General features: G+C 42.8%; 1 protein-coding gene across 1 annotated transcript in view; it reads left to right on the forward strand.

The window, feature by feature from the left end:
- The window catches only part of NALCN (sodium leak channel, non-selective), a 420693-nt gene that overhangs the window by 339913 nt on the left and 55129 nt on the right, over positions 1–25651 (forward strand). Inside the window, exon 24 of the mRNA XM_069970713.1 lies at positions 19606–19662. Within this exon, the coding sequence (XP_069826814.1) occupies positions 19606–19662 (57 nt within the window). The remainder of the gene's footprint in view (positions 1–19605; positions 19663–25651) is intronic.

Genomic DNA, 25651 nt, shown 5'->3' on the forward strand with positions numbered 1-25651 from the left:
AGATCAGCCCCCCTACCTAGTAGGTAATCATTAACCCCCCTCCCCCGGGGGCCATCAGATCCAAGATAGCCGCCGCCGTCGCTGTGAACAGACTATGTCTGTTCACAGCGATGGCAAAGTAAAAATGAATCAGTGATCGGGGACCACCCTGTGAGGTCCTGGTACAAGCGATGAGCGGTATTTACTATATACCGCTGATCGCTTGTGCCACGTGCTGATCAGCACTTTTTATCCCCTGTCACCATAAATGATTGGTGACGGGTTAAAAAGTGATAGTTTCCGTCCCCCCAAGTCAGCCCCCACCCCCCCAGTCACCCCCCTACCCATTATACTCACCTGATCCAGAGAGGTCCTTCCTCCTCGGCGTCATGACTGCTTCTGAAGTGCACATGCGCTCCAGAACCAGTCATCTCTGAAAATTTTAAGTGACAGGGACCAATTTGGTCTCTGTCACTGAACTATGATTACTGTGATAGAAAATATCACAGTAATCATAGTAATATAGTGAAAATGAATGTGTAAAGTACAAAAAGTGAAAAACATACAAAAAAATAAAACATACACTTTTTATTATAAAATAATTGCAGTTTACTCCCAAATTACCCCTAACCCCCCCCCAGATTACCCGTAACCACCCCAGGTTGCCCGTAACGGCACCAGGTTGCTCGTACCCACCTCAGGTTGTCCGTAATCACGCCAGATTACACGTAACCACCGCACGTTGGCCGTAACCACCGCACGTTGCCCGTAACCACCGCACTTTGCCCGTAACCACCGCACGTTGACCACAACCACCCCAAATTGCCAGTGGCCCCCTCCAGATTGTCCGTAATCACCCCAGATTGCCTGTAACTGCCCCAAATTACATGTACCCACCCCAGATTACCTATAAGCACTTCAGTTTATCCGTAAAACAACCACCGCACGTCGCCTCTGACCACCGCAGGTTGCCTTTGACCACCGCAGGTTGCCTCTGACCACCGCAGGTTGCCTCTGACCACCGCAAGTTGCCTCTGACCACCCCAAATTGCCAAACACCAACTTCAGATTGCCCGTAACCACGCCAGATTGCTGTAACCACGCCAGATTACAGGTACCCACCCCAGATTACCTATAAGCACTTCAGTTTATCCATAACCACCCCAGATTGTCCATAACCACCCCGGATTGTCCGTAACCACCCCATGTTGTCCGTGACCTCCCCAGATTGTCCGTAACCACCCCACGTTGCCCGTAACCACCCCAGATCACCTGTACTCTCATTTTTCTATTTTATTTTAGTTACTGCGCTATTCTAAAAACTATTACTTGCTGCGGTTTTGCTCCTGGAAATTGGCACTCCCTTCCTTCTGAGCCCTGCTGTGTGCTCATACAGTGGTTTATGCCCACATATGGGGTACCTTTCTACTCAGGAAAACCTGCGTTACAGATTTTGGAGTACATTTTTCCTCCTGTTCCTTGTGAAATTTAGAAATGTCAAACTAAACCAACATATTATGGGAAAAATTCGAGTTTTTCATTTTTACTGGCCAATTTTGAATACTTTTGTCTAATACCTGTGGGGTCAAAATGCTCACCACACCCCAAGATGAATTCTTGGAGGGGTTTACTTTCCAAAATGGGGTGACTTTTGGGGGGGTTCTTCTCTGCTGACATTACAGGGGCACTGCAAACGCACCTGGTGCTCAGAAACGTCTTCAGAAAAATCTGCACTGAAAATGCCAATTGGCGCTCCTTCCCTTCTGAGCCTGGCTGTGTGTCTATACAGTGGTTTATGCCGACATTTGGGAATACCGTTGTATTTAGGAGAATCTGCGTTACAGATTTTGCGGTGAATTTTCTTTCCTGTTCCTCGTGAAATTGAGAAATTTCACACTAAAGGAACATGTTATTGGAAAAATTTGAGTTTTTTATTTTTACTGTCTAATTTTGAATACTTTCCTGTAATACCTGTGGGCTCAAAATGCTCACAACGCCCCAAAATGAATTCTTTGAGGGGTGTATTTTCCAAAATGGGGTGACTTATGGGGTTTTTTCTCTCTGCTGACACTACAGGGGCTCTGCAAACGCACCTGGCACTCAGAAACTCCTTCAGCAAAGTATTGGAAAAGCTAATTGGCGCTCCTTCCCTTCTGAGCCCCGCTGTGTGCCCAAACAGTGGTTTACACCCACATATGGGGTACCGTTGTACTAAAGAGAACCTGCGTTACAAATTTTGGGGTGCTTTTTCTCTCATGTTCCTTTTGAAAATAAGAAACTTTAATGTAAACGTATATATTATTGAAAAATTTTAATTTTCCATTTTTTTTACAGCCTAAGGCTAGGTTCACACTCTGTATGTGTGCGGCTGTAATTTTTATGGGGCTGTAAATGTGCGGGTGAAATTGCGGCCGTGGGAAAAAATAGACATGCGGCTCAAAACATACGGTCATTTACTTGGAAATCTGGTTCAACTAAAAATAACTAATAAAATCTTAAGAAAGTGATGCAAACACCTCTGGATGCATCTGGGAAAGCAGGGAAACAGTTTACATGAATCGCTATTACCGGGGTTTGCGATCCTCTGCAGTATGCCGAATGCCGATGTCTCTCATGGTTAATATATTGAATTAATAAAACACATTTTCGTTGTAATAAAGTCCCTTTCATTGTTCAATAATTAAATTTAAACGATTCCATCATTTTGCAATTAAATATACTGTTAAAATAAATATATATATATATATAAATAAATGTATATATATATATATATATATATATATATTTTTTTTTTGACAGTATTGCACTGACAGTATTGCACAATGATGGATTCATTAGAAATAAATTATTGACCAACGAAGGCTGGGGAGGGCCTAAACCAATGGCTCTTCCCACCCTGGTGTTACCAGGCTGCTGTCGCTTGGTTTTTAACCCGGCTGGTTATAAAAATAGGGGGGACCCTATGCGGTTTTTTTAAATTATTTATTTATTTTAAAAAAAACCGCATAGGGTCCCCCCTATTTTTATAACCAGCCGGGTTAAAAACCAAGCGACAGCAGCCTGGTAACACCAGGGTGGGAAGAGCCATTGGTTTAGGCCCTCCCCAGCCTAAATCTTACCAGCCTGCTGCCGCCCGGTCCAGGAGCGCCAATTTTGACGCTCCGGGACCACTGGCACCCGGCTCTTCCCAGTACCCCTGGTGGCATTGGGTACTGGGGTAATAATAGGGGGTTAGTGTTAGCCATTTTATACCGGCTAACACTAGGCCCCAACTTCCACTACTAAGTCTATAAAGTAAAGAAATAAAGACAAGACACAAGTTAAAAAATGTTTTTATTCAAATAAAAACACCCCCACACCCCTCATTGACCATTTTATTAACAAAAAAAACCACAACCGCTGGTCATCGACGTAGTCCACGGAATCCGACGTAATCCCCAGGATACCGATATCTGAAAAACAAAAAGGGAGAAACACACAAAAAACACACAAAGGGAGAAACACACAAAAAACACACAAACAGGAGCACAACACCCATCATTGTGAGCGGTGTTGTGCTCCTTACAGTATGCAGCATCTTTACAGATCGCTGCTTACAGTCTGGCCCCCAAGGGGTTAAGGAAGGATGTATTGCATCCCCCTTAACCCCTTGGGGGCCAGACTGATGTCAGACTGCACCCATCCCAGCAAGGAAGGGGTTAAGTGACCCCCCTTCCTTGCTGGGAGGGGTGCAGTGCTGGGGAGGGGGTGGGGAGAGCTCTATACTCACCCCGATGTGTCCTCTTCGCTGGTCCGCAGCACAATGAAGTGACTGTACAGCGGACCGGCTAATTATATGGGCGCTCAGCCGATCAGCCAATCAGCTGAACGCACATATAATTCTAAATGTTTCTTCTAATAATGCTATTGTGATAACATAATTAGAAGAAACATTTGATGTTTTAATTAAAGTAAAGTGATGATTAGTACAGAAAGCTCTATTGCCGGGAATATGAATTAACGGCTTATGGAGCTTCCTGTACTAATTAATATTTAATTAATAAAACACATTTTGGTTGAAATAAAATCAGTTTCGTTGTTCTATAATTTAATTCTAACGAATCCATCATTGTGCAATGAAATATACTGTCAAAAAATAAATATATAGATAAATATACATTTATTTATATATCTATTTATTTTAACAGTATATTTAATTGCAAAATGATGGATTCGTTAGAAATAAATTATTGACCAACGAAAGTGTCTTTATTACAAAGAAAATGTGTTTTATTAATTTAATATATTAACTATTAGAGGCATCGGCATTCGGCATCATTGCCGGCTATTTTTGAAGTACTCCGTACGGACCGCCTGTCAATCCAGGGCCGTGTATTCAGCCACAAACAATGGTCTTGTTCATTTTTTACGGGTCCGTTTACGATCGGGCCATAGATTCATAGATAGTGTGCACTGTGCAGCCGTATATCCTATACTTTCCAGCGTTCGCATGAACCACCAAAAATACCGCCGCACAATTACAGCCGCAAATACAGCCGCACACTTACATAGTCTGAACCTGGCCTGATGGTGAATACTTTCCTCAAGCCCCTGTAGGGTCAAAAAGCTCATTATACCCCTAGATTAATTCTTTAAGGTGTGTAGTTTCCAAAATGGGGTCACTTATGGGGGTTTCCAGTATACAAGCCTCCTAAATCAACTTAAAAAAATAACTGGTCCCTAAAAAAATCAGTTTTGGCTCTTCAGACGTCACTCCTATCTACCCCTGCCACTATGATTTGGTGATATACAGCTTTGGTCATTTTCTTTCGTAGCTACTTTATTATTCTTATGTTGTATACACATTAGTATTCTTAGTATCCTTTGGACTTGGTTATCTGTCTTGTGTTTTGACCTATATACACTTATATGTATATACTGTTCTACATGATAGGAATATGATATATCATTTATGGGTTTTTTTTTGTCTTGAATTGCATTAGACCATATGCTCTCCTTGGAGTTTGGGATTTTTAAGTGTTTTTAATTGGGACTTTGTTCTTATTGTATTTTGTACCTGATAAATAAAGTACGTTTATATTTTCATTATTTGGTGTGCCAATCTTGCCATTATAGCACGTACCTTTCCTTCTTCTTACATTTAGCTTCTTATGTGCTGGCATAGTGCACCCACACTTCTAAAAAAACAGTATTCAAAGCTGTGCATGTCCTTCTGTCTTAGCTTGATAAATTTCTAAGCCCCATAACACCCTGAGGCTATGTTCACACTACGCAAAAGACCGGCCGTTTCGTGACCCCGGCCGGGTCACGGAACGGCCGGTCTCTGGCCGGATCATCTCGGCCGGTACTTAAGTACCGGCCGAGATGATCTTTCTGGCCGCAGAGCTCTGATGCGGGCGCATCAGCGCGCACCCGCATCAGAGCTTCCCATAGCCCACAGTGAAGCGAGCGGCCGGTGCCGCTTGCTTCGCTGTGTGAACTGACAGGTCTTTCTGCGGCCGGAATTCACTGAATTCCGGCCGCAGAAAACTGACCTGTCAGTTTTTTCCCGGCGCCGCACAGAACCCGGCTGGAGAGTATACGATGTGTGTACGCTCCGGCCGGGATCCAATTGCACACAAGGCTATGTTCAACTCCGCAAAACTACGACCGTAGTTTTACGTAGTGTGCACATAGCCTAAAAAAGTATGTTTATGAAATGAAGCCAGAATAAAGAGGTCATATTGGTAATGTAATCTCAGAATCGCTAGCATACTTTAAAGCATCACTGAGCTATAAGCGCATAAAGTGATACAGGTCAGATTTTGAAAAATTAGCCTGGTCATTAAGGCCCAAATAGGCTTAGTTTTGAAGGGGTTAATGTACATATCACAATTTAAAGCAGAGTAACATCAGTTTTCTCCCAAAAAGCAGTGGACACCGTGGCATAACGTACATTTTTACAACACAATAGGAGTGGAGTGCAACCATTGATTATGCAAGGCGCACACTCAGATTACTAATAAAACTAAACTTCTTTAACATAGTAGGAGTGTAGTGCGAGCTCTGATTATGCAAGGTGCACGCTCAGATCACTAATAAAACTGAACTTTAACACAGTAAGACTGGAGTGTGAGCAGTGATTATGTATGGTGCACACTCAGTTCAGTAATGAAACCAAATTTGTTTAACTCAGTAAGCGTAAAGTGCAACCACTGATTAAGTAAAGCGCACACTCAGTTTAGTAATGAAACCAATATTTTTTAACACAGTAGGAGTGAAGTGCGAGCACTGATTAAGTAAAGCGCACACTCAGTTTAGTAATGAAACCCGACTTGTATAACCCAGTAAGAGTGAAGTGGGAACACCTATTAAGTGAAGTGCACACTCAGTTCAGTAATGAAACAAAATTTGTTTAATACAGTAGGAGTCGAGTGTGATCACTGATTATGTAAGGCACACGCTCAATTGACTGATCCCAGTGAATTGGTATAAGTCAATAGGAGTTTACAGGAGTTTGCAGTGCCCAGTGAGTGAATAATATGGACTGTGTCTTCACTGATCCCAATGAATTCCTATAGGCACCCACTTGGTAAACTGGACACTTGGTTGACAGCTACAACAAACAATCAGCCCTCCTATCCTTTCTGTCCCTAAATCAATCTGTTAGTCTCTCCCTGGTGTACTGTAACTGCCAGCTGCGATCCTGCTCTCTTCTCCACCTTATATAGAGGGGAAGGTGCTGACATAACAGAGGGGCCTGCAGCTGATTCGATGGGCGCTAGGGTTAATGGTTAAGGGTTATGGTTAATCCCTTTCACCCGCCCAGTGATGCTCCAGACAGCATGTGTGGCCACCATTTTGTTTTTTGTTTTTTTGCGACTTTCCTTAGCGAATGTCCAGGAAGTCAATTCGCAGAACAAAGCAAATTGACGGCGTGATTCACAGTGAATTTTGATTCACCAGATTTGCTTTGCTCATCTCTAGTTGTGAAGCATTTATTTATTTTTTAAAATTCTTTATTTATCACCACAAACATGGCAAACAAGTCACAACCGGTACCCACCACACAAACAAAGATCATCAGTTAGAAATATACATGAACATAGCGGGTCATAACTAGTATCATACCATCCCCCAGGGACCATGCGACTCGTCTAACCCTTTTCACAATTTCCAAAATGAAGGCAGGATGTTCATTTTGTAAATGGCACATCTGCCAAACCAAGTATGAAGACCAGTCGTCCAGCGGTAACAGTCTGTCCTGATAGCTGTAAATAGGGGCACATAGTTACATTGGTACAAGGTGCTAAGATCAGAGGCCAAGTAAATCCCCAGATATTTGATAGTATGAGCGGCCCAAGTAAAGCTAAAGGATGCACGGATATCTTCCACTACCCCCGCTGGTAAAGAAATGTTTAAGGCTTCTGACTTCGTAAAATTAATTTAAAAGTGGGAAAGTCTGGCAAAGGTAGAAAATTCAGCCATTAAGTTGGGTAAAGCAACTCGCGGGTTGGAGATAAAAAACATAAGATCATCGGCATAAGCCGCTATTTTGTAGTGAGTATTATGGATAGTCAGCTCTTCAATATCGCAATTCGCTCTGACATAGCACAGGAACGGCTCAAGGGTCAAAATAAAAATCAGGGGAGAGAGAGGGCATCCCTGTCGTGTACCATTATATATTTGGAAACTCTCCGAGAGGATTCTATTCACTTTTACCCTGGCGCTGGGTGCAGCATATAGAGACGACACCCATGCCAGAAACGCAGGACCAATTCCTAGAAACTTAAGGGTTTCCACCATGAAGGACCAATTAACCCGATCGAAGGCCTTTTCAGCATCCGTGGAAAGGAGCAAAAGTGAGGAATTCGTAAGATTAGCCTTATGGATCAGGTTTATGGCCTTTATGGTGTTATCCCTCACCTCCCTGACACTATCCCTCCTCATGCTCCCATTTCACGGATTTTAGACAGTAGTGGTTGTATCAACCTGCGCATATATAGCGTGCGCGCAGAGACATCAGGGTAGAGATGGATGTCCACTCCCTCAAATCTGATTTGACCACTATCCCGTACCGCCTTAAGAATCAGGTCCTTACCCGTATAATAATGCAGGCGACACAGGACATCTCTAGGAGCCGCTACTTACCCCTGGAACATTCTGGAAACTTGATGTATCCTTGTCGATTCGGACAGTAGCATCTGCGGGTCTGTTCGTTAGTTGATTAACCCCTTAGCGACCCATGACGTATCTGATACGTCATGGTGCCGCGGGGGGTGTTCAGAGCGGGGTCCCGCCGGGACCCCGCTCTGAACGGCGCTGATCCCGGCTGACACGTGCAGCCGGGCAGTGCCTCTGTTAGCCGGCGCGGGTCCCGTTGCCGCGCCGGCTAATTAAGCACTTCAATGCAGCTGTCAAACCTGACAGCTGCATTGAAGTGCTTTATGCACACTATCCCTGGTGTCTAGTGGGTCGGATCTCCCCCCCCGCGATGCGATCGCGGGGGGGAGATCCGTTCTTCTGCCCGTGCCGGGCCTCAGCGTCGGAATGACGCTGATCCCGGCTCGGCAATAGATTGCTATGGCCTGCAGCAGGCCATAGCAATCTATGACCGATCTGATGGATCTTTGCTGTGTATATACACAGCATTGATCTCTATGAGAGATCAGTGCTATGTATATACAAGCCCCCCAGGGGGGCTTTTAGTCCATGTAAAAAAAAAAGTAAAAAAGTGTTTTTATTAATAAAAAATCCCCTCCCCTAATAAAAGTCCAAATCACCCCCCTTTTCCCATTTTATAAATATAAATTAATAAATAAACAAATAAATAAACATATTTAGTATCGCCGCACACGCCGAACTATTAATTAATCACATTCCTGATCTCGCACGGTAAACGGCGTCAGCGCAAAAAAATTCCAAAGTGCAAAATTGCGCATTTTTGGTCGCATCAAATCCAGAAAAAATGTAATAAAAAGTGATCAAAAAGTCGTATATGCGCAATCAAGGTACCGATAGAAAGAACGCATCATGACGCAAAAAATGACACCTCACACAGCCCTATAGACCAAAGGATAAAAGCGCTATAAGCCTGGGAATGGAGCGATTTTAAGGAACGTATATTTGTTAACAACGGTTTGAATTTTTTACAGGCCATCAGATACAATAAAAGTTATACATGTTACATATCATAGTAATCGTAACGACTTGAGGAACATGCATAACAAGTCAGTTTTACCATGGGACGAACGGCGTAAATGCAAAACTCCCCGAAATCAAAACAAATTAGTTTTTTTTTCAATTTGACAGCGCAAATGATTTTTTTCCGGTTTCGCAGCATATGTTATGGAAAAATAATGCCTGTCATTACAAAGTACAATTGGTTTCGCAAAAAATAAGCGCTCATATACGTCTCTAGGTGAAAAAATGCAAGCGCTGTTGACTTTTAAACTTAAAATGGAATAAGCAAAAGCGCAAAAACGAAAATTGGCTTTGACCTTAAGGGGTTAAAGAGACATTGCACCCTGACAGAAAGATTGTGTACATTAGGGAGTTCAGGGAGACCTTTGATCCGTACATTATTTCTCCTTCCCCTGTTTACTTGGTCATTTAGATGCAGCGCCATAGTTTGCAAATGGTGTTGATTCGCTTGTGCTTCCTGTTCTAGCAGCAACACCCTAGATTCTAGTGCTGCAGTATTTGCCTCATTAGTAGATGTTCTGGTGGATAATTGCTCAATGTCCCCTTTAACAGAGTCTATGGCCTGTTGTTGTGTGGCCTCTAAACGCTGCACTATGTTCAGTATATTATCTTTGGAATGTAGGGCCTGTATGAGCTCCCTTAACATATGCAGTTCATTATGCAGTGTGCCTGCTGACATGGCGTCCACTGCCTGCGACATGGCGCCGCGCGAGAGAACTTCTGGGAGGAAGAAGGAGAGGGTCCCAGTCAGTGACTGGGGACCGGGAAGGAGATCGGGTGCCTGCCAGCAAGTTCTCACCCACTGACCACCCGGATGACGATGGTGAGAGAGCCGCGTCCGTGCCGTCTTCCCTGTGAGTCGGCGCCATGACAGGTGCAGGGCCGCGCTGCGCGTCAGGGCTTGAGGAGCAGCTGAACCGTTCAAGGCTGTTCCGGAGTGCAGCTGTACAGGGTAGGCGACCGGGGGTCTTAACGGGCTGCTTCTTGCGGTGAACGGGCATCACAGGGGGAGACTTGGGGTCTGGTAAGGCGCTGTATTGTGTTTCTATGGCGGGAGCTCCTCACAGGTGTGTCCTCACACCGCCATAGCTAAGCCACCGTGAAGCATTTATATCTTACAACTTTTTTAACTTTCACAGTCATTTTTAGGTAGACCCATACACTACCACTTTGTCATGGTTTTTTTTGGAAATGAATAGTATGTGAGTTATAGTGTGTGACACACATGTGATTACCCCTGCCTCAAACTCCAATCCAACACTGTAATCATAACCACCATTGTATGTCAGCCATAGACAATAATTAATTTCCAAATAAGGCAATAATTGCAGGCAATTTTCATAGAGGACAGATTTATGCCACTACATATTGTCCACTGAATATGAACACTATCTAAATGAACGTGCAAATTTGCTGCCTGGCAATGAATCTGTATTTTTTTAGGAGACAGCAATGACATTTTGTTTCTAGGAAGTAATGTACATAAATGGATTACTCAGAGTTAAATATGCCTCTTGTTATCTAACCTTTTCAGCTATGCAGAGATAATTCAGGAATAATAGCTCAAATTTGGAACAATGTGCTACATTCTGTGATCACAAGCATGATCGTGAGTCAGCCATATACCAGCTTTAAATTCCCCCCAAAAAAATAATAATAATTTTAGGCAATTTCTTACAATTTTGGACCACAAGAATTTGCCCTTTTAGTGTAGATTTACAGCAGTATTTTTAGGGAAGAATTTTACATTTTGCTGCAAATACCGTAAATGGGACATATCAGAATATTGGAACACTTCTGTCAGTGGCCTGATGCAATTTGCAACAAGACTGTTTAGTTTGATTGTAATGTGCCCACTACTTTCTGTAAAAGTGGACAGGGATTTGTGGAAGGGGGCTGGTCTCCTACTGCCTGGCAGGTTTACTATAATTTACACTAGAAACTGGCATAAATTGTGGTTGGCACACAGCCACAGCTCCGACAAATTTATTAAAGGTGTACTAAATCAACTGGTGCCAGAAAGTGCCAGACATTTGGAATTTACTGTACTTTAAAAAAAAAAAAAAAAAAAAAAAAAAAGGAAGTGGAATTATCTCCAGTCTGGAGAGAATGATAGCTTTTCTATGGGGATTTGCTACTGCTTAGGGCAGTTCCTGAAACAAGCAGTGGTGACAGCAGAGATTATTGTGTCAGGCTGGAAAAAATACACCACCTACTGCCAGGCATACAGCAGCTGGTAAGTACTGGAAGACTTGAGATTTTTTAATAGGCGTAAATTACTAATCCTAGCACTTTTGACTTTTACTTATTATATATATATATATATATATATATATATATATATATATATATATATATATATATATATATAATATACACTCACCGGCCACTTTATTAGGTACACCATGCTAGTAACGGGTTGTACCCCCTTTTGCCTTCAGAACTGGCTCAATTCTTCGTGGCATAGATTCAACAAGGTGCTGGAAGCATTTCTCAGAGATTTTGGTCTATATTGACAAGATGGCATCACACAGTTGCCGCAGATTTGTCGGCTGCACATCCATGATGCGAATCTCCCGTTCCACCACATCCCAAAGATGCTCTATTGGATTGAGATCTGGTGACTGTGGAGGCCATTTGAGTACAGTGAACTCATTGTCATGTTCAAGAAACCAGTCTGAGATGATTCTAGCTTTATGACATGGCGCATTATCCTGCTGAAAGTAGCCATCAGATGTTGGGTACATTGTGGTCATAAAGGGATGGACATGGTCAGCAACAATACTCAGGTAGGCTGTGGCGTTGCAACGATGCTCAATTGGTACCAAGGGGCCCAAAGAGTGCCAAGAAAATATTCCCCACACCATGACACCACCACCACCAGCCTGAACCGTTGAAACAAGGCAGGATGGATCCATGCTTTCATGTTGATGACGCCAAATTCTGACCCTACCATCTGAATGTTGCAGCAGAAATCGAGACTCATCAGACCAGGCAACGTTTTTCCAATCTTCTACTGTCCAATTTCGATGAGCTTGTGCAAATTGTAGCCTTAGTTTCCTGTTCTTAGCTGAAAGGCGTGGCACCCGGTGTGGTCTTCTGCTGCTGTAGCCCATCTGCCTCAAAGTTCGACGTACTGTGCGTTCAGAGATGCTCTTCTGCCTACCTTGGTTGTAACGGTTGGCTATTTGAGTCACTGTTGCCTTTCTATCAGCTCAAACCAGTCTGCCCATTCTCCTCTGACCTCTGGCATCAACAAGGCATTTCCGCCCACAGAACTGCCGCTCACTGGATGTTTTTTCTTTTTCGGACCATTGTCTGTAAACCCTAGAGATGGTTGTGCGTGAAAATCCCAGTAGATCAGCAGTTTCTGAAATACTCAGACCAGCCCTTCTGGCACCAACAACCATGCCACGTTCAAAGGCACTCAAATCACCTTTCTTCCCCATACTGATGCTCGGTTTGAACTGCAGGAGATTGTCTTGACCATGTCTACATGCCTAAATGCACTGAGTTGCCGCCATGTGATTGGCTGATTAGAAATTAAGTGGTAACGTGCAGTTGGACAGGTGTACCTAATAAAGTGGCCGGTGAGTGTATATATATATATATATATGCAAAAAAGGGGTCCGTGGAGCCTCAGTTACGAGTCTCAAAACACGGGAATAGCCAGATATCCCTCTCTCCAGAGAAGAAAGCCCATTGCCAAGGGGTGCCTCCTAGTGGGGAAAGCACCAAACCACCCTGATACGTAGTCCCTCAGGTCCTCACTCTGTTGCGAGCTTTAGGACCTAAATAAGGAAACACCAGGGTGGCCCCTGTGAGTCAAAGTCTAACTCTGTGGCGAGTATAACAACATAAGACAAGGGTTACCAAGGCTAGGCATCCATCCACAGACTGCAGTATCATTGCCCCAGTAGCCAGAATCCTGCTCCACACTGACGAGGGGCAAATACCCCGAAACTGCAGTCTGTGGATGGATGCCTAGCCTTGGTAACCCTTGTCTTATGTTGTTATACTCGCCACAGAGTTAGACTTTGACTCACAGGGGCCACCCTGGTGTTTCCCTATTTAGGTCCTAAAGCTCGCAACAGAGTGAGGACCTGAGGGACTACGTATCAGGGTGGTTTGGTGCTTTCCCCACTAGGAGGCACCCCTTGGCAATGGGCTTCCTTCTCTGGAGAGAGGGATATCTGGCTATTCCCGTGTTTTGAGACTCGTAACTGAGGCTCCACGGACCCCTTTTTTGCATATTTAAATTTTGTATGGGACAATCAATGGAGACTCGTAGGTGAGTACTCCATTGGAATTTTTCACTGTTCTCCCTGAGTTCAGTGATTGTTGTGTTTTGTTGGTATATATATATATATATATATATATATATATATATATATATATATATATATAGTTATATATACACATGTTAGTATATCATTGTACTGATGGCTGTGGCTTGTTTAGCATATACATAACAACAACTGGGGTGCCTGGAGAACCCGCCAGGGGTGCCGCGGGACCCCGGTGGGAAATGGGACACTGTCTCCCGGTGGGAAATGTGACACTGTCTCTTTAAGCATCTCGAGAAGCTGCGGCCGCGCAGCTTCTAGGGATGCACGGATCGCTTTGATGTTCTGCCCGCACAGTAAGCGGGCGGAACATTAAAGCGAGCAGAATGCAGGAGTAGGACCTGTCAGCGTCCTGCTTCTACATTCACTCCCATAGGCCGCCGGCACTTCATACCAGCAGCCTATGGGACGCCGGGACGTGACCTCTCCGGCAGGCGTGATGATGTGACGTCATCACGCCTGCCGGAGGTCCCGTCCCTGCGGCTCGCAAAATGGACCCAGAAGAGGAGGAGAGCTGCTTCCTGCAGCCACACAGCCCGGATTAGGTGAGTAGGATGTTTGTTTTTTAGGGGCACCATTAGTTCATGGGGAGCACCTCTGGGGGCATTATTATTTAATGGGGGGCACCTCTGGGGGCATTATTAGTTCATAGGGGGCACCTCTGGGGGCATTATTAGTTCATAGGGGGCACCTCTGGGGGCATTATTAGTTCATAGGGGGCACCTCTGGGGGCATTATTAGTTCATAGGGGGCACCTCTGGGGGCATTATTAGTTCATAGGGGGCACCTCTGGGGGCATTATTAGTTCATAGGGGCACCTCTGGAGCATTATTAGTTCATAGGGGGCACCTCTGGAGCATTATTAGTTCATAGGGGGCACCTCTGGGGGCATTATTAGTTCATAGGGGCACCTCTGGAGCATTATTAGTTCATAGGGGGCACCTCTGGGGGCATTATTAGTATATGGGGGCACCTCTGGGGGCATTATTAGTATATGGGAGCACCTCTGGGGGCATTATTAGTATATGGGGGCACCTATGGGATCATTATTAGTATATGGGGGTACCTCTGGGGGCATTATTAGTTTATGGGGGCACCTCTGGGGGCATTTTTAGTTCATAGGGGGGCACCTCTGGGGGCATTATTATTTCATGGGCGGCACCTCTGGGGGCATTATTAGCTCATGGGGGAACCTCTGGGGGCATTATTAGTTCATAGGGGGCACCTCTGGGGGAATTATTAGCTCATGGGGGGCACCTCTGGGGGCATTATTAGCTCATGGGGGAACCTCTGGGGGCATTATTAGTTCATGGGGGGCACCTCTGGGGACATTATTAGTTCATGGGGGAACCTCTGGGGGCATTATTAGCTCATGGGGGCACCTCTGGGGGCATTAGTTCATGGAGGAACCTCTAGGGGCATTATTAGCTCAAGGGGGCACTTCTGGGGGCATTATTAGTTCATGGGGGCACCTCTGGGGGCATTATTAGTTCGTGGGGGCAACTCTGGGGCATTATTAGTTCATGGGGGGCACCTCTGGGGGCATTATTAGTTCATGGGGGAACCTCTGGGGGCATTATTAGTTCATAAGGGTCACCTCTGGGGGCATTATTAGTTCATGGGGGGCACCTCTGGGGGCATTATTAGTTCATGGGGGGCACCTCTGGGGACATTATTAGTTCATGGAGGAACCTCTAGGGGGCATTATTAGCTCATGGGGGCAGGAAAGGTAAGGAAGTTGCTAGAAATGTGCGTAGCCTAAATTGTTTGTCTAGCAGGTTCTGACAAGATGAAACGTAGCTGGAAGAAATCATCATGGAGGACTGGACTGGATGGAGATGAAAAGGGAAAGTGACGCCTCAGATTAAGGAAGACGTCACCTGTGAGTCCCTGTATGACGGTTTTCTTATTTTGTAGAACATTATTTAGTAGGGATGCCCCAAGCTAATTTTTTTTTCCCAAGGGGTGCCCCGAGGTGGAAAAGGTTGGGAAGCACTGCACTAATTTGTCCCGCTGCGCCCGCTGGCACATGCTGTCATCTGTTTGGGCCTCTTACCTAATCAGATGACAGCAAGTACCAGCGCCCCCTCCTCCAGACATCTGCGTTGGCGGCCCAAGCTGTGTCCTATGGCCGTACCTTTACAGCGTTGAGCTCCAGCTTGTGCTGCAATCCACCTCTCCTCAGCGTTGAGGCCCCTCCCCCAGGTCAGATGACATCACTGTACAGCCTGCAAGTAACATCAGAGAGTAAAGCAATGTTGTGATCCGGTGGGGGAGGGGCCTCAACCCTGCCGGAGCCACTTAAACCACGGAGGAGAGAAGTGGATTGCAGGTGACTACTACATTATCTGTACTCAGAGATATCACTGTGTTATCTGTGATGTTGCATAGGGCTGCAGGTGACAGCTACTTTATTATCTGTACTCAGAGATACCACTGTGTTATCTGTGGTGTTACATAGGACTGCAGGTGACATCTACATTATCTGTACTCAGAGATACCACTGTGTTATCTGTGGTGTTACATAGGACTGCAGGTGACATTTACATTATCTGTACTCAGAGATACCACTGTGCTATCTGTGGTGTTACATAGAACTGCAGGTGACATCAGGTGACTTCTCCAGGTTGCAGAAGTTCAAACTTCATCGTGCCCTGCTGACAGTTTATTATGGGAGTTGTAGTTTTGCAGCATGTGGCTCTTCAGGTTGCAGCACTACAACCCCCATTGTTTCCAACTGGCAGTTCATGATGAGAGTTGTAGTTTTTCAGCTGGAGAGTCAAAGATTGGAATACAATGATTAGACAATGACACAGTACAGTCCATTAATTATAGGGGGCAGTAGTGCAGTACATGAGGTGGAGGCAGTGACAGTGCATTAGAACATGGTGGCACATTAGAGTAATTGGATATAACGTTAGATATGACTTTGCCTGATCTGGTGAGATGGGGGGGCCCCAAGCTAAAATTTTGCACCAGGGCCCATCAGCCTTTAGCTACGCCCCTGCATGTTGGATTGTCATTGGATTCCTGATGATGTTGTCAAGATCTTCTGACATATATTTTGTTTTTGTTTTGTTTTTTCCATTAATATACTGTATCCAAGCAGCCTTTTACTTTACACAACTTGAACCTAAATTCTAAAAAGACAATGAAGGTGCCAACTTGCCGCCTTGCAATGGATCTGTATTTGACAACAAAACCAGTGACATTTATTTCTAGGAAGAAGCGTGCATAAATGGAACGCCCAGAGTTAAATATGCTACTTGTTCTCTAACCTTTTCAGCTATGCAGAGATAATTCTGGAATAATAGCTTTTGTATAATGGTTGATTTATAGTCCCAACCTGACTTTTAAAAGGTCAAGAGATCTTCACACAACAGGAAAAGAGCTAGAATAATTTTCTTACTTCATGTTGTTGACACACATACACAATGATGTATCGAAGTGTTCAGTTTTTCCTGTATTTAAACTAATAGTGATTTAAGCTTCACATAGTGTTTGTCTTGAGGGTGGCCTATGGTGAGTATAAAAAAAATATTCAATCTAGTATTTACACCTCTTTTTAAAATAAAGTTCACTTCCACCTTTCATCCAAATAAATCCCCATATTTTTGGAAAAGGAGGTAGCGGAGTAGAAACAAAATAAAAAAGCATTGGAATTCGAGGACCCAAGACTACCAAATAGTATAAAAAAAATGTTACACTGACCCCTACTTTTCTTTGAAGAGATTGTTTCATCAAGTCCTTTTAAAACTGAAGCTAATGCAGCAATCAGCTGATCCCCACTGATCATGTTTCAGCAGGAGCTGCGGGGAAGAGAGCTCAATTTGAATAAAAAGGGTGGCCTAGATATAGGTTTACAGCACTCATTGGGAAACATGGAGGGGTCAAGTCTTTTGGAAACTTAGATATCGCCTGCTCCATTATTGGGTCCTCACACTGGAGGATTCTTTTGCTGTCTTTGTGCTTACAGAGTTTATAAGTTGATCACAAATTAATTTCTCATTTTTACCCTAAAGATGTATCATTTTGCCTTGTCTAATAATGCCATAATGCTGGGCGTTCCGAATTCCAGCCTGTAGCACATAATCCGTGCATGGATTGTAATTACAGAACGTATGAATGCCCCTTTAGAAAATATGCCACCATTTCCCTCTATTGTGGTATTTGTGGATTTAGCTGTAGGGAAACCTGCCTAATGTATACCTCAGAAAACAGGCCCAGATGCACTCTGCACAGAGCCTAAGGTTGTCCGACATGAGCACCATTCTCTGTCATTGCTAAAATAACAAACAAAGAAGCATGGAACCACATGCATTGATGGAAAAAATAAGGTTTATTATTTTGAAACTTGTTTGTCTTGTTTGTTATTTTTCATATAACACTGATATCTGCTTTTCATTTCCTTATGCTGTTATCATCTTAATACGATTTTTTTTTCTTATAGCTTCATATCATTCTTTAGTAGTCAGAAGCCCAATGGCAGATAAAATCTCTTTAACCCATTTTGTCAGCCTATCTGCTTTGGAATAATTTGCTTATTTTCTTAATCTAAAATAGACTAATATTTGCAGAGTTTGGGATGACGAAGGATTTCATTAGTGCCTCTATTTTGTCTTATTCTGTCTCTTGTCTTTTCATCAACTCTATTTGTAAACATAAAACAACATCATATTAAAGTTTAATGGCTTGAGTTATTAATTTTCTTTGTAGTGGTTAGGCCTTCTTTACGCATTCCGTAAATTTGTCCGTAATTGTAGATCTGCAGTTACAGACAAATTTAGGGCACATTGATTTCCACTGGTTTATTCACACTATCCGTACTTTTATACATCTGTGATCTGTTCTGCAAAAAAATAGGACATTTCCTAGTGTGGACTGTAATTGAACAACAGTTAGCTAATAGAAGTCAATGAGAACTGCCTTTTTTGTGCACTTTATGGATGTTATGCAAATAATACGATTCACCTTATTTTAATTATCGGCGTCCCATTTTTTGGGGATCCACAAAAAATATGGAATGCAGATGCACTACGGACATTTTTTTTGTGGATTGTGGACTTCAATTGCAGACATAATACAGTATAGAGTACTGAAAATTACTGAATGAGACCTTAGTGCCACCTGAAGAGTGTAGCATGTATCTGTCATCCATACATAGTACCTGTATGTACTCTGGCTTATTGCACAGAACCCATACACAGTATCATGACCTGGAGCAAGCATATTGGTGTGAAGTGATGGGAATTATTGCAGCACAACTTGACCTTTTTTTTTAGCCTTCATCAGGAGATGTTATATATCGAAATGGGATAATCATCTATGAAATGGAGTGACAATTGTGAAGTGTGATTTAATTGTGGGGTGTACATATGTGTCGGCGGGTTGTCCTTGTTTTGATAAATTGAATTAATTCAAGGTATAATATATATTGGAGGTTGATTTGGATTTAGTTGTATAATAATATAGTAAGTGCAGACTGTTATCTATGGATTATTTATTTATACATAATAAGAAGGAAACTCAAGTATTCTTGCAATGCATAACAGCATTTTAGAATGTTGTTAATTTGGGCTATGTTCACACAACACCAAAAAAAAAGAGAAAAGACGTCCGCTATTGCCGTTATTTAACTGACTGCAATGTAATGCATTAAAGGCAATGGAATGATGTACTACCAATGCACACAGTGTATAAATTACGGACGATATTGGTGCGGACTTCAAAATAATGATCATGTCAATTATTTTCAGACATCTTTTGCAAACAGCGGAGGTTATTTTTAGTTGTTCACACACAGTTTTTCTTTTTCACCATCCTTTCTCTGTTTTTACTATTAAATTCAATGGACTTTTCAATTAAAGAAGTATCCAAAGGGCAATTAGTAAACCCAATCTAGAATAATGTACCAACAGCCGTCATTGCACTGACAGGCAGCCAATCCTCAAAATAACGGACATCATTTAAAAAATTATAAACTGACAAAAAAAAAAAAAAAGTTCTGTGAACATAGCCTTATAGATATTTTATCTTTACACGTTGTCTTGAAAAGGAATATTGTTACTTATTGAATTGTATTTCATGTGTTATACAGCTCAAAAACAGATCCTATTACTGGAGCCGTAAAAAATACAAAATACCATCAACTGTAGTAAGTACATAAACTTTTATATTCTGTATTCAGTGCATCTACAACCCAATTTACTGAAAATCTAACTGTTCTACCACACAAATAAAGCAATAAGATTAATTTTTCATTGATTGCCTTTATCATACAGTCTCTAAACTACTCTCCACATTTCATCTGTGCACTTCACCCAATCCCATGTCACCTGATCCCCAGCCACAGCATTTTCCCAGCACTAATTCATTTTTTTATCACCAACCACTGACATTGTTCCTTCTTCATAAAAACACACAACTGTCACACCTATTCTGAAAAAGCCTTCCTTCGACCCATCCTCCTTTTCCACCTATTTGCCTATCTTACATATTTGACTCAAAGCTCATTGAACAACAAATCTACCTGTTCTTCCACTTTTTATCCAACTCACTTTTCAGCTACCTACTTTCTCCCATATGCAGACGCCCTCCTTACTTGACCCCTTTGCTGTTGGTATGCCCCAAGACTCATCCTAGGTGCTCTACGCTTCATCTATATGTTTGGCCTGGGCAGATCAGAATCCTATGGTTTTAAGTACCACTTCTATACTGATATGCAATACTATACTGATGAGCCTGTGGAGCCTCATTTAAAAGTCTCAAAACACAGGACTAGCCAGATTGGCTCCTGTAGGGAAACCACCAAAACCACCATATTACGTGGCCCAATAAGTCAATGTAATGACAAGAAAAAACCAAGGCCAGGTATCCATCCACAGACAGCTGTTTTGGGGTGTTGCCCCCCATCAGTGTGGAGCAGGATTCTGGTTAGGTGAAAGTGATGCCTAGTACAGCCATAGGAGAAACAGATCACAGATCTCAGGGAGACCAGCCAAAAGATAACACTGCCAGCTGCCGCTTAAATCCTAGGTGCATTGCTCCCTTGGAAACATGAATATGCAAAAGAAGAGCCAGTCTCAGTCTCATTTAAGAGTCTCAAAACACAGGACTAGCCAGGACTGGCTTCTGTAGGGAAACCACAAAAACACCATATTAAGTGGCCCAATAAGTCAATGCAATGTCAAGGGAAAAACCAAGGCCAGACATCCATCCAAAAACAGCTGTTTCAGGGCGTTGCCCCTCATCAGTCTGGAGCAGGATTCTGGCTAGGTGGAAGCAATGCCTAATGTTTTGAGCCTCTTAAATGAGGCTCCAGGGGTTCTCCTTTTGCATATTCATGTTTCCCAGGGAGCATTGCACCTAGTGTTATCATTTGGCTGGTCGCCCTGAGATTGGTGAACTGTTTCTTTTATACTTCTATAGGGATGACACTATCTGGCCTGGATGTCACCTCTCTGCTATCTAGGATCACCTGTAGCTTTCTTCTTTTCCTCAAAACTAAACATGGACAAACAGAAATCATAATATTTGTCCATTTCATTCTATTCCTCTATCTAATCAGACAATTGCAGTCAATGGCTGCACTCTGTCCCTTGTCCCACAAGTCCGCTGCCTTGGTTTCACCATTCATCTGTCATTCAGATATTAGGCCCTTACCACCTTTCCCACATTTTCTGAATCTGCTCTTTTGTTAACTCTCGACTCAACAAAACTGCTGGTACATGCTCCCACTTGGACTACTGCAACATTCTCCTCTTTGGCCGTCTATTGAACACCCTTGCCCACCTCCAATCTTGAACTCTGCTGCCTCTGAGTAATTCACCTCTCCCCTCTGCCAATCCCCTTACTAGCTACCCGTTGCCTAACGAATTACACATCCTGTCGCCTCCATACTGTACATCTCGGACTTGATATCCTGGTGCAACCCCTCATGCAAGCTATGATCCTCACAAGACCTCTGTTTGTATGCCGCCTCTGTGGTGTTTCCTCTGCCCGTCTTCCATGCCCTGTTTAGTGACGCTCTCGGCCCAGCCCCGGCTTGCATGCCTGTCAGCGGCCACCCCGCCCCATTGCATACCATGTTGGCGCACACTACCTACGTCATCTTGTAGAGTTCTTGGGATCGGATCCCGGGCAAGCGCACTGACGCGACCGGCTTTATCAAACTAGTCTAGCCGGTCGCGTCAGTGTGCCTGCGCGGGATCCAATCCCAAGAACTCTACAAGATGACGTAGGCAGTGTGCGTCAACATGGTATGCGTTGGGGCGGGGTGGCCGCTGACAGGCATGCGAGCCGGGGCTGGGCTAGGCTGAGAGCGTCACTAAACAGGGCATGGAAGACGGGCAGAGGAGAAACCAAAGAAGGCGGCGCGGACCCGGCCATGTCACTACAGCGACGCCGGAGCTAAAAAAAACCGCTGCATGCGCATTCACATGGGACCCTGTGAAGGCGGGCAGGGGGCAGCACGTGAGGCAAGGGGAGACGACCAGCAACACCCCAATACAGCGCTACACTTGGGCACCAACGCTCTCGACCCGCCTCTTAGACACGGCAGCCCCGCTACTAAAGTTGGATTTTCTGCCGCATGAAAGCCTAACCTTCTTTATAAAACATACCACCAGAAAGGACTCCGCCTAAGCTACAACAAGGTATAAGTAGTTTGGGGGGGTTCCACAGTGGCTACATAGTTGCTTTAACAAATTTTACAATTTTTTCATTTTATAAAAATCTTTTACAATTTCTTCAGTATGGAAAATTAGGAGTATCTGCAGAAGCTTACTGCACATCAAAGTATTAATCTAAAGAAAATTCCTAACTATCAGAACTGAAAATAGGATTAATGCCAGAGGCCAATAACAACACCTTCCATTTTGTTCCTTAACCTGCACAGACACAAAGAACTAGTGAAAAATGTCTACACCTTTATTTCATCATAATTAAAAACATAACCTTACAGATTATGGCAGATGTACGGTAGATAAAATTATTCCTATACAGCACAGCTTTTTTACAATGTGTATAGCACCTTTACCAAAGTCATGTTAGCCTTAATCTGCAGGGGTGCTTTTACATTGAAGCTTTTGGATGCATAAAACTGACCATACCCCATGACAAGTGTATGCTGAAATGCCTTATTGACAGTATCGTGCACTGCACCCAAGGGGGTATGGCCCAAAGGTGATGAGAATAGCCTCTTGCTGTATTTTGCCTTTACATACCGACTTTTATTCACGGCCAATTGGATTTTTATAAAGATCCCCCAAATTTAAAGGATACCTCTCACTTTGCGACCGTGGCAGGATCCTCCAAAAGAATCCTGCAGGTAGGCAGTCCTCTTCTGACATAAGCTGTGTTACGGAATTCACATAAGCACTGAAGACTACATTGTAAGTGTATTATAGTGCAGTCTATGACACTTTTGGGAGTTTTGTACCATGGCTTGTGTCAGAAGAGGACCAACCACTTGCAGGCTTTTTTTGTGAGGATCCTACCACGGTTGCAAAGTGAGATGCATCCTTATTATAGTAGTCAAGAAGATGACAAAGATGACCTAAGAATGTCTGAAGATCAAGTTGTTAAAAGCATTAGTTGGGGAAGCATTAGCCAGACATCTCTAGCACTAATTTGTTCTAATTGATGGGAATCAAGAGAACCAGATGTGGGAGAACTCAACATGCCTAAACTATGTTTCCTTTAAAATGCACACCTTATTTCAGTGTCTGTCAACATCCATAAACATCTTAATACATAGATGGGTAGACCAACAAAACACAGTTATCACTGAACTCAAGGAGAAAAGTGAAAAAAATTCCAATGAAGTACTCAATCAAGAGTCTCCACTGATGCCCCCAAAAATTTTAAATATGCAAAACAGGAGTCCGTGGAGCCTCGGTTGCGAGTCTCAAAACACGGGATAGCCAGATATCTCTAGCCTGTTGCCACGGGGTGCCTCCATGATAGGGAGAGCACCACACCACCCTGATAAATAGCCCCTTAAGTCCCACTCGGTTGCGAGTATTGGAACATAAATAGGGAAACACCAGGGTGGCCCCTTTTTGTCAATGTCTAACTCAAGGTGCGAGTATTGCGATCATGACAAGGGCTTGCCTATCATGGAGGCACCCCGTGGCAACAGGCTAGAGATATCTGGCTATCCCGTGTTTTGAGACTCGCAACCGAGGCTCCACGGACTCCTGTTTTACATAGATGGGTAGAACAGAATGAGACAGGAATACATACTGTGTGTTGCTTGCTTATATAACCAATGAATGAGGTTCCACATAAACTCAGTATTTTGCAGCTTATGTCCAGAAGCCATTTGCCAAGTTTCATCTCATTTTGATATTGTTTATTATTTGCTTCCTTTCCTTCATCTTCTGTTTGGTCTGTTCAATCCATCTTCACAGATCTTCCTTTTCATCGACTCTTCATAACAAATCCTATAATGGTCTTTTATACAAGTTTCTACAGCTGTAATCTGTCAGAATTTCATAAACGGAACAGATTTTGTTGCAATAAAGACAAAGTACTTTGCAGCACATTTTTCTCCTTATGTGGGCTTAATCCATGTAATGGACTGAAATTGTCTGGATTCTTTCTGTGTCAGAGAAATTCATATCAGGCAACAGCATTTGATGTCACTTGGGAATTATAATTAATGGCTTACACCATAACGTGAAGAACCCTGGCAGGTCCATACTGTGTATCACTAAGATAAGAACTGAAAATCCACATGACAAGGATGTCTTCATCGTCTAGATAGGAAGTCGTACACCATTCTTCACAGTTTAATCTCAACAGCATCTAATTACTGCACACATATTAATTTAGACTTTTTATATTATTATCTTCATAAACAAAAGTTTTTATTTGGTTATCATGAATTTTTTTGAAAAAATGTTGATATTATTGCTTTGTTAGACAATATTCAAAATCTGCAAACACTTTATGTTACACAAGTTGATTTTTAATTAATACTTAGACAATGTGCACAGAAAGGGTTCAACACAAAGAGATGAAGAGGCATCTGCTTATGGTAGATTAGTTGTATAAGAGGGTCTTACTAAGTGTCTTGATTAGACATAAGTTACTGCACATGTCTTTAAAGTTTTAGAGAGCCCTGAAAATAGAGCACCAGAGAACAATAGTTTTAATGATCATTAGTTTGTAGTCAATGCTGTTCAGCAATTACTGATATCGTAGCTTGTTATGTATGTAATGCTGCGTTTACACAGACAGATTTATCTGACAGATCTTTGAAGCCCAAACCAGGAACAGACTATAAACAGGGATCAGGTCATAAAGGAAAGACTGGGATCTATCCTCTTTTCAAATCCATTCCTGGCTTTGGCTTCCAAAATCTGTCAGATAAATCTGTCTGTGTAAACGCAGCATTACTCATACCAATAGCTTATAAATTAGCATAGTATATAATTTCCCATTTCCTTTTTCCACTATACACTTAGCATCATATCTGTATAGTGTCTTGGCAGTTTGGCCTCCTTTTTGGGGGAATTTAATAATGTATATAGTTTTATTGTAGTAACTTGGGGATATCTTTAAGGAATGTAAGAATACATATACTGAATATTATATTTCCTTGCACTGACTTTACTGTTGAACTTGTGTATACACATAACACTCAGGCTGTGTTCACGCACAGTAAAATGAACGCTAAATATGACTAATTTTGGATAAAATAAAACACCATACAATACAATAACAGGTAATAAATAATGACCATATTTATTATTTGGGCGGTTCTAATTAGTTACGGATGCTATTCTATACTGAGTGCACTGTCGACTAATTTCCCATTGACTTCAATGGAACACATTATTATTTTGAAAATACGACAATAAGGCTGGGTTCACACTGCGTTTTTGCAATCTGTTTTTGGAAAAAAAAAAAACAGATGATAAACTGATTGCTAAAAAACGAATGCAACTGTGTGCATCAATTATGATCCGTTTTTCCATTGGGGAAAAAAAAAAACATCCGTTTTTTTTTATGGACACAAAACATGGTCGACCTCATTTTTGTGTCCGTCAAAAAAAACGGATCTGTCAAACAGATTGTAAAAACGTAAAGTGAACCCAGCCTAATTTAACCTCAAAATTATGGTTCTAATTTACTAT

The sequence above is a fragment of the Dendropsophus ebraccatus genome, chromosome 5 (assembly GCF_027789765.1).
Source record: "Dendropsophus ebraccatus isolate aDenEbr1 chromosome 5, aDenEbr1.pat, whole genome shotgun sequence".
NCBI classification, from domain to species: Eukaryota; Metazoa; Chordata; class Amphibia; order Anura; family Hylidae; genus Dendropsophus; species Dendropsophus ebraccatus.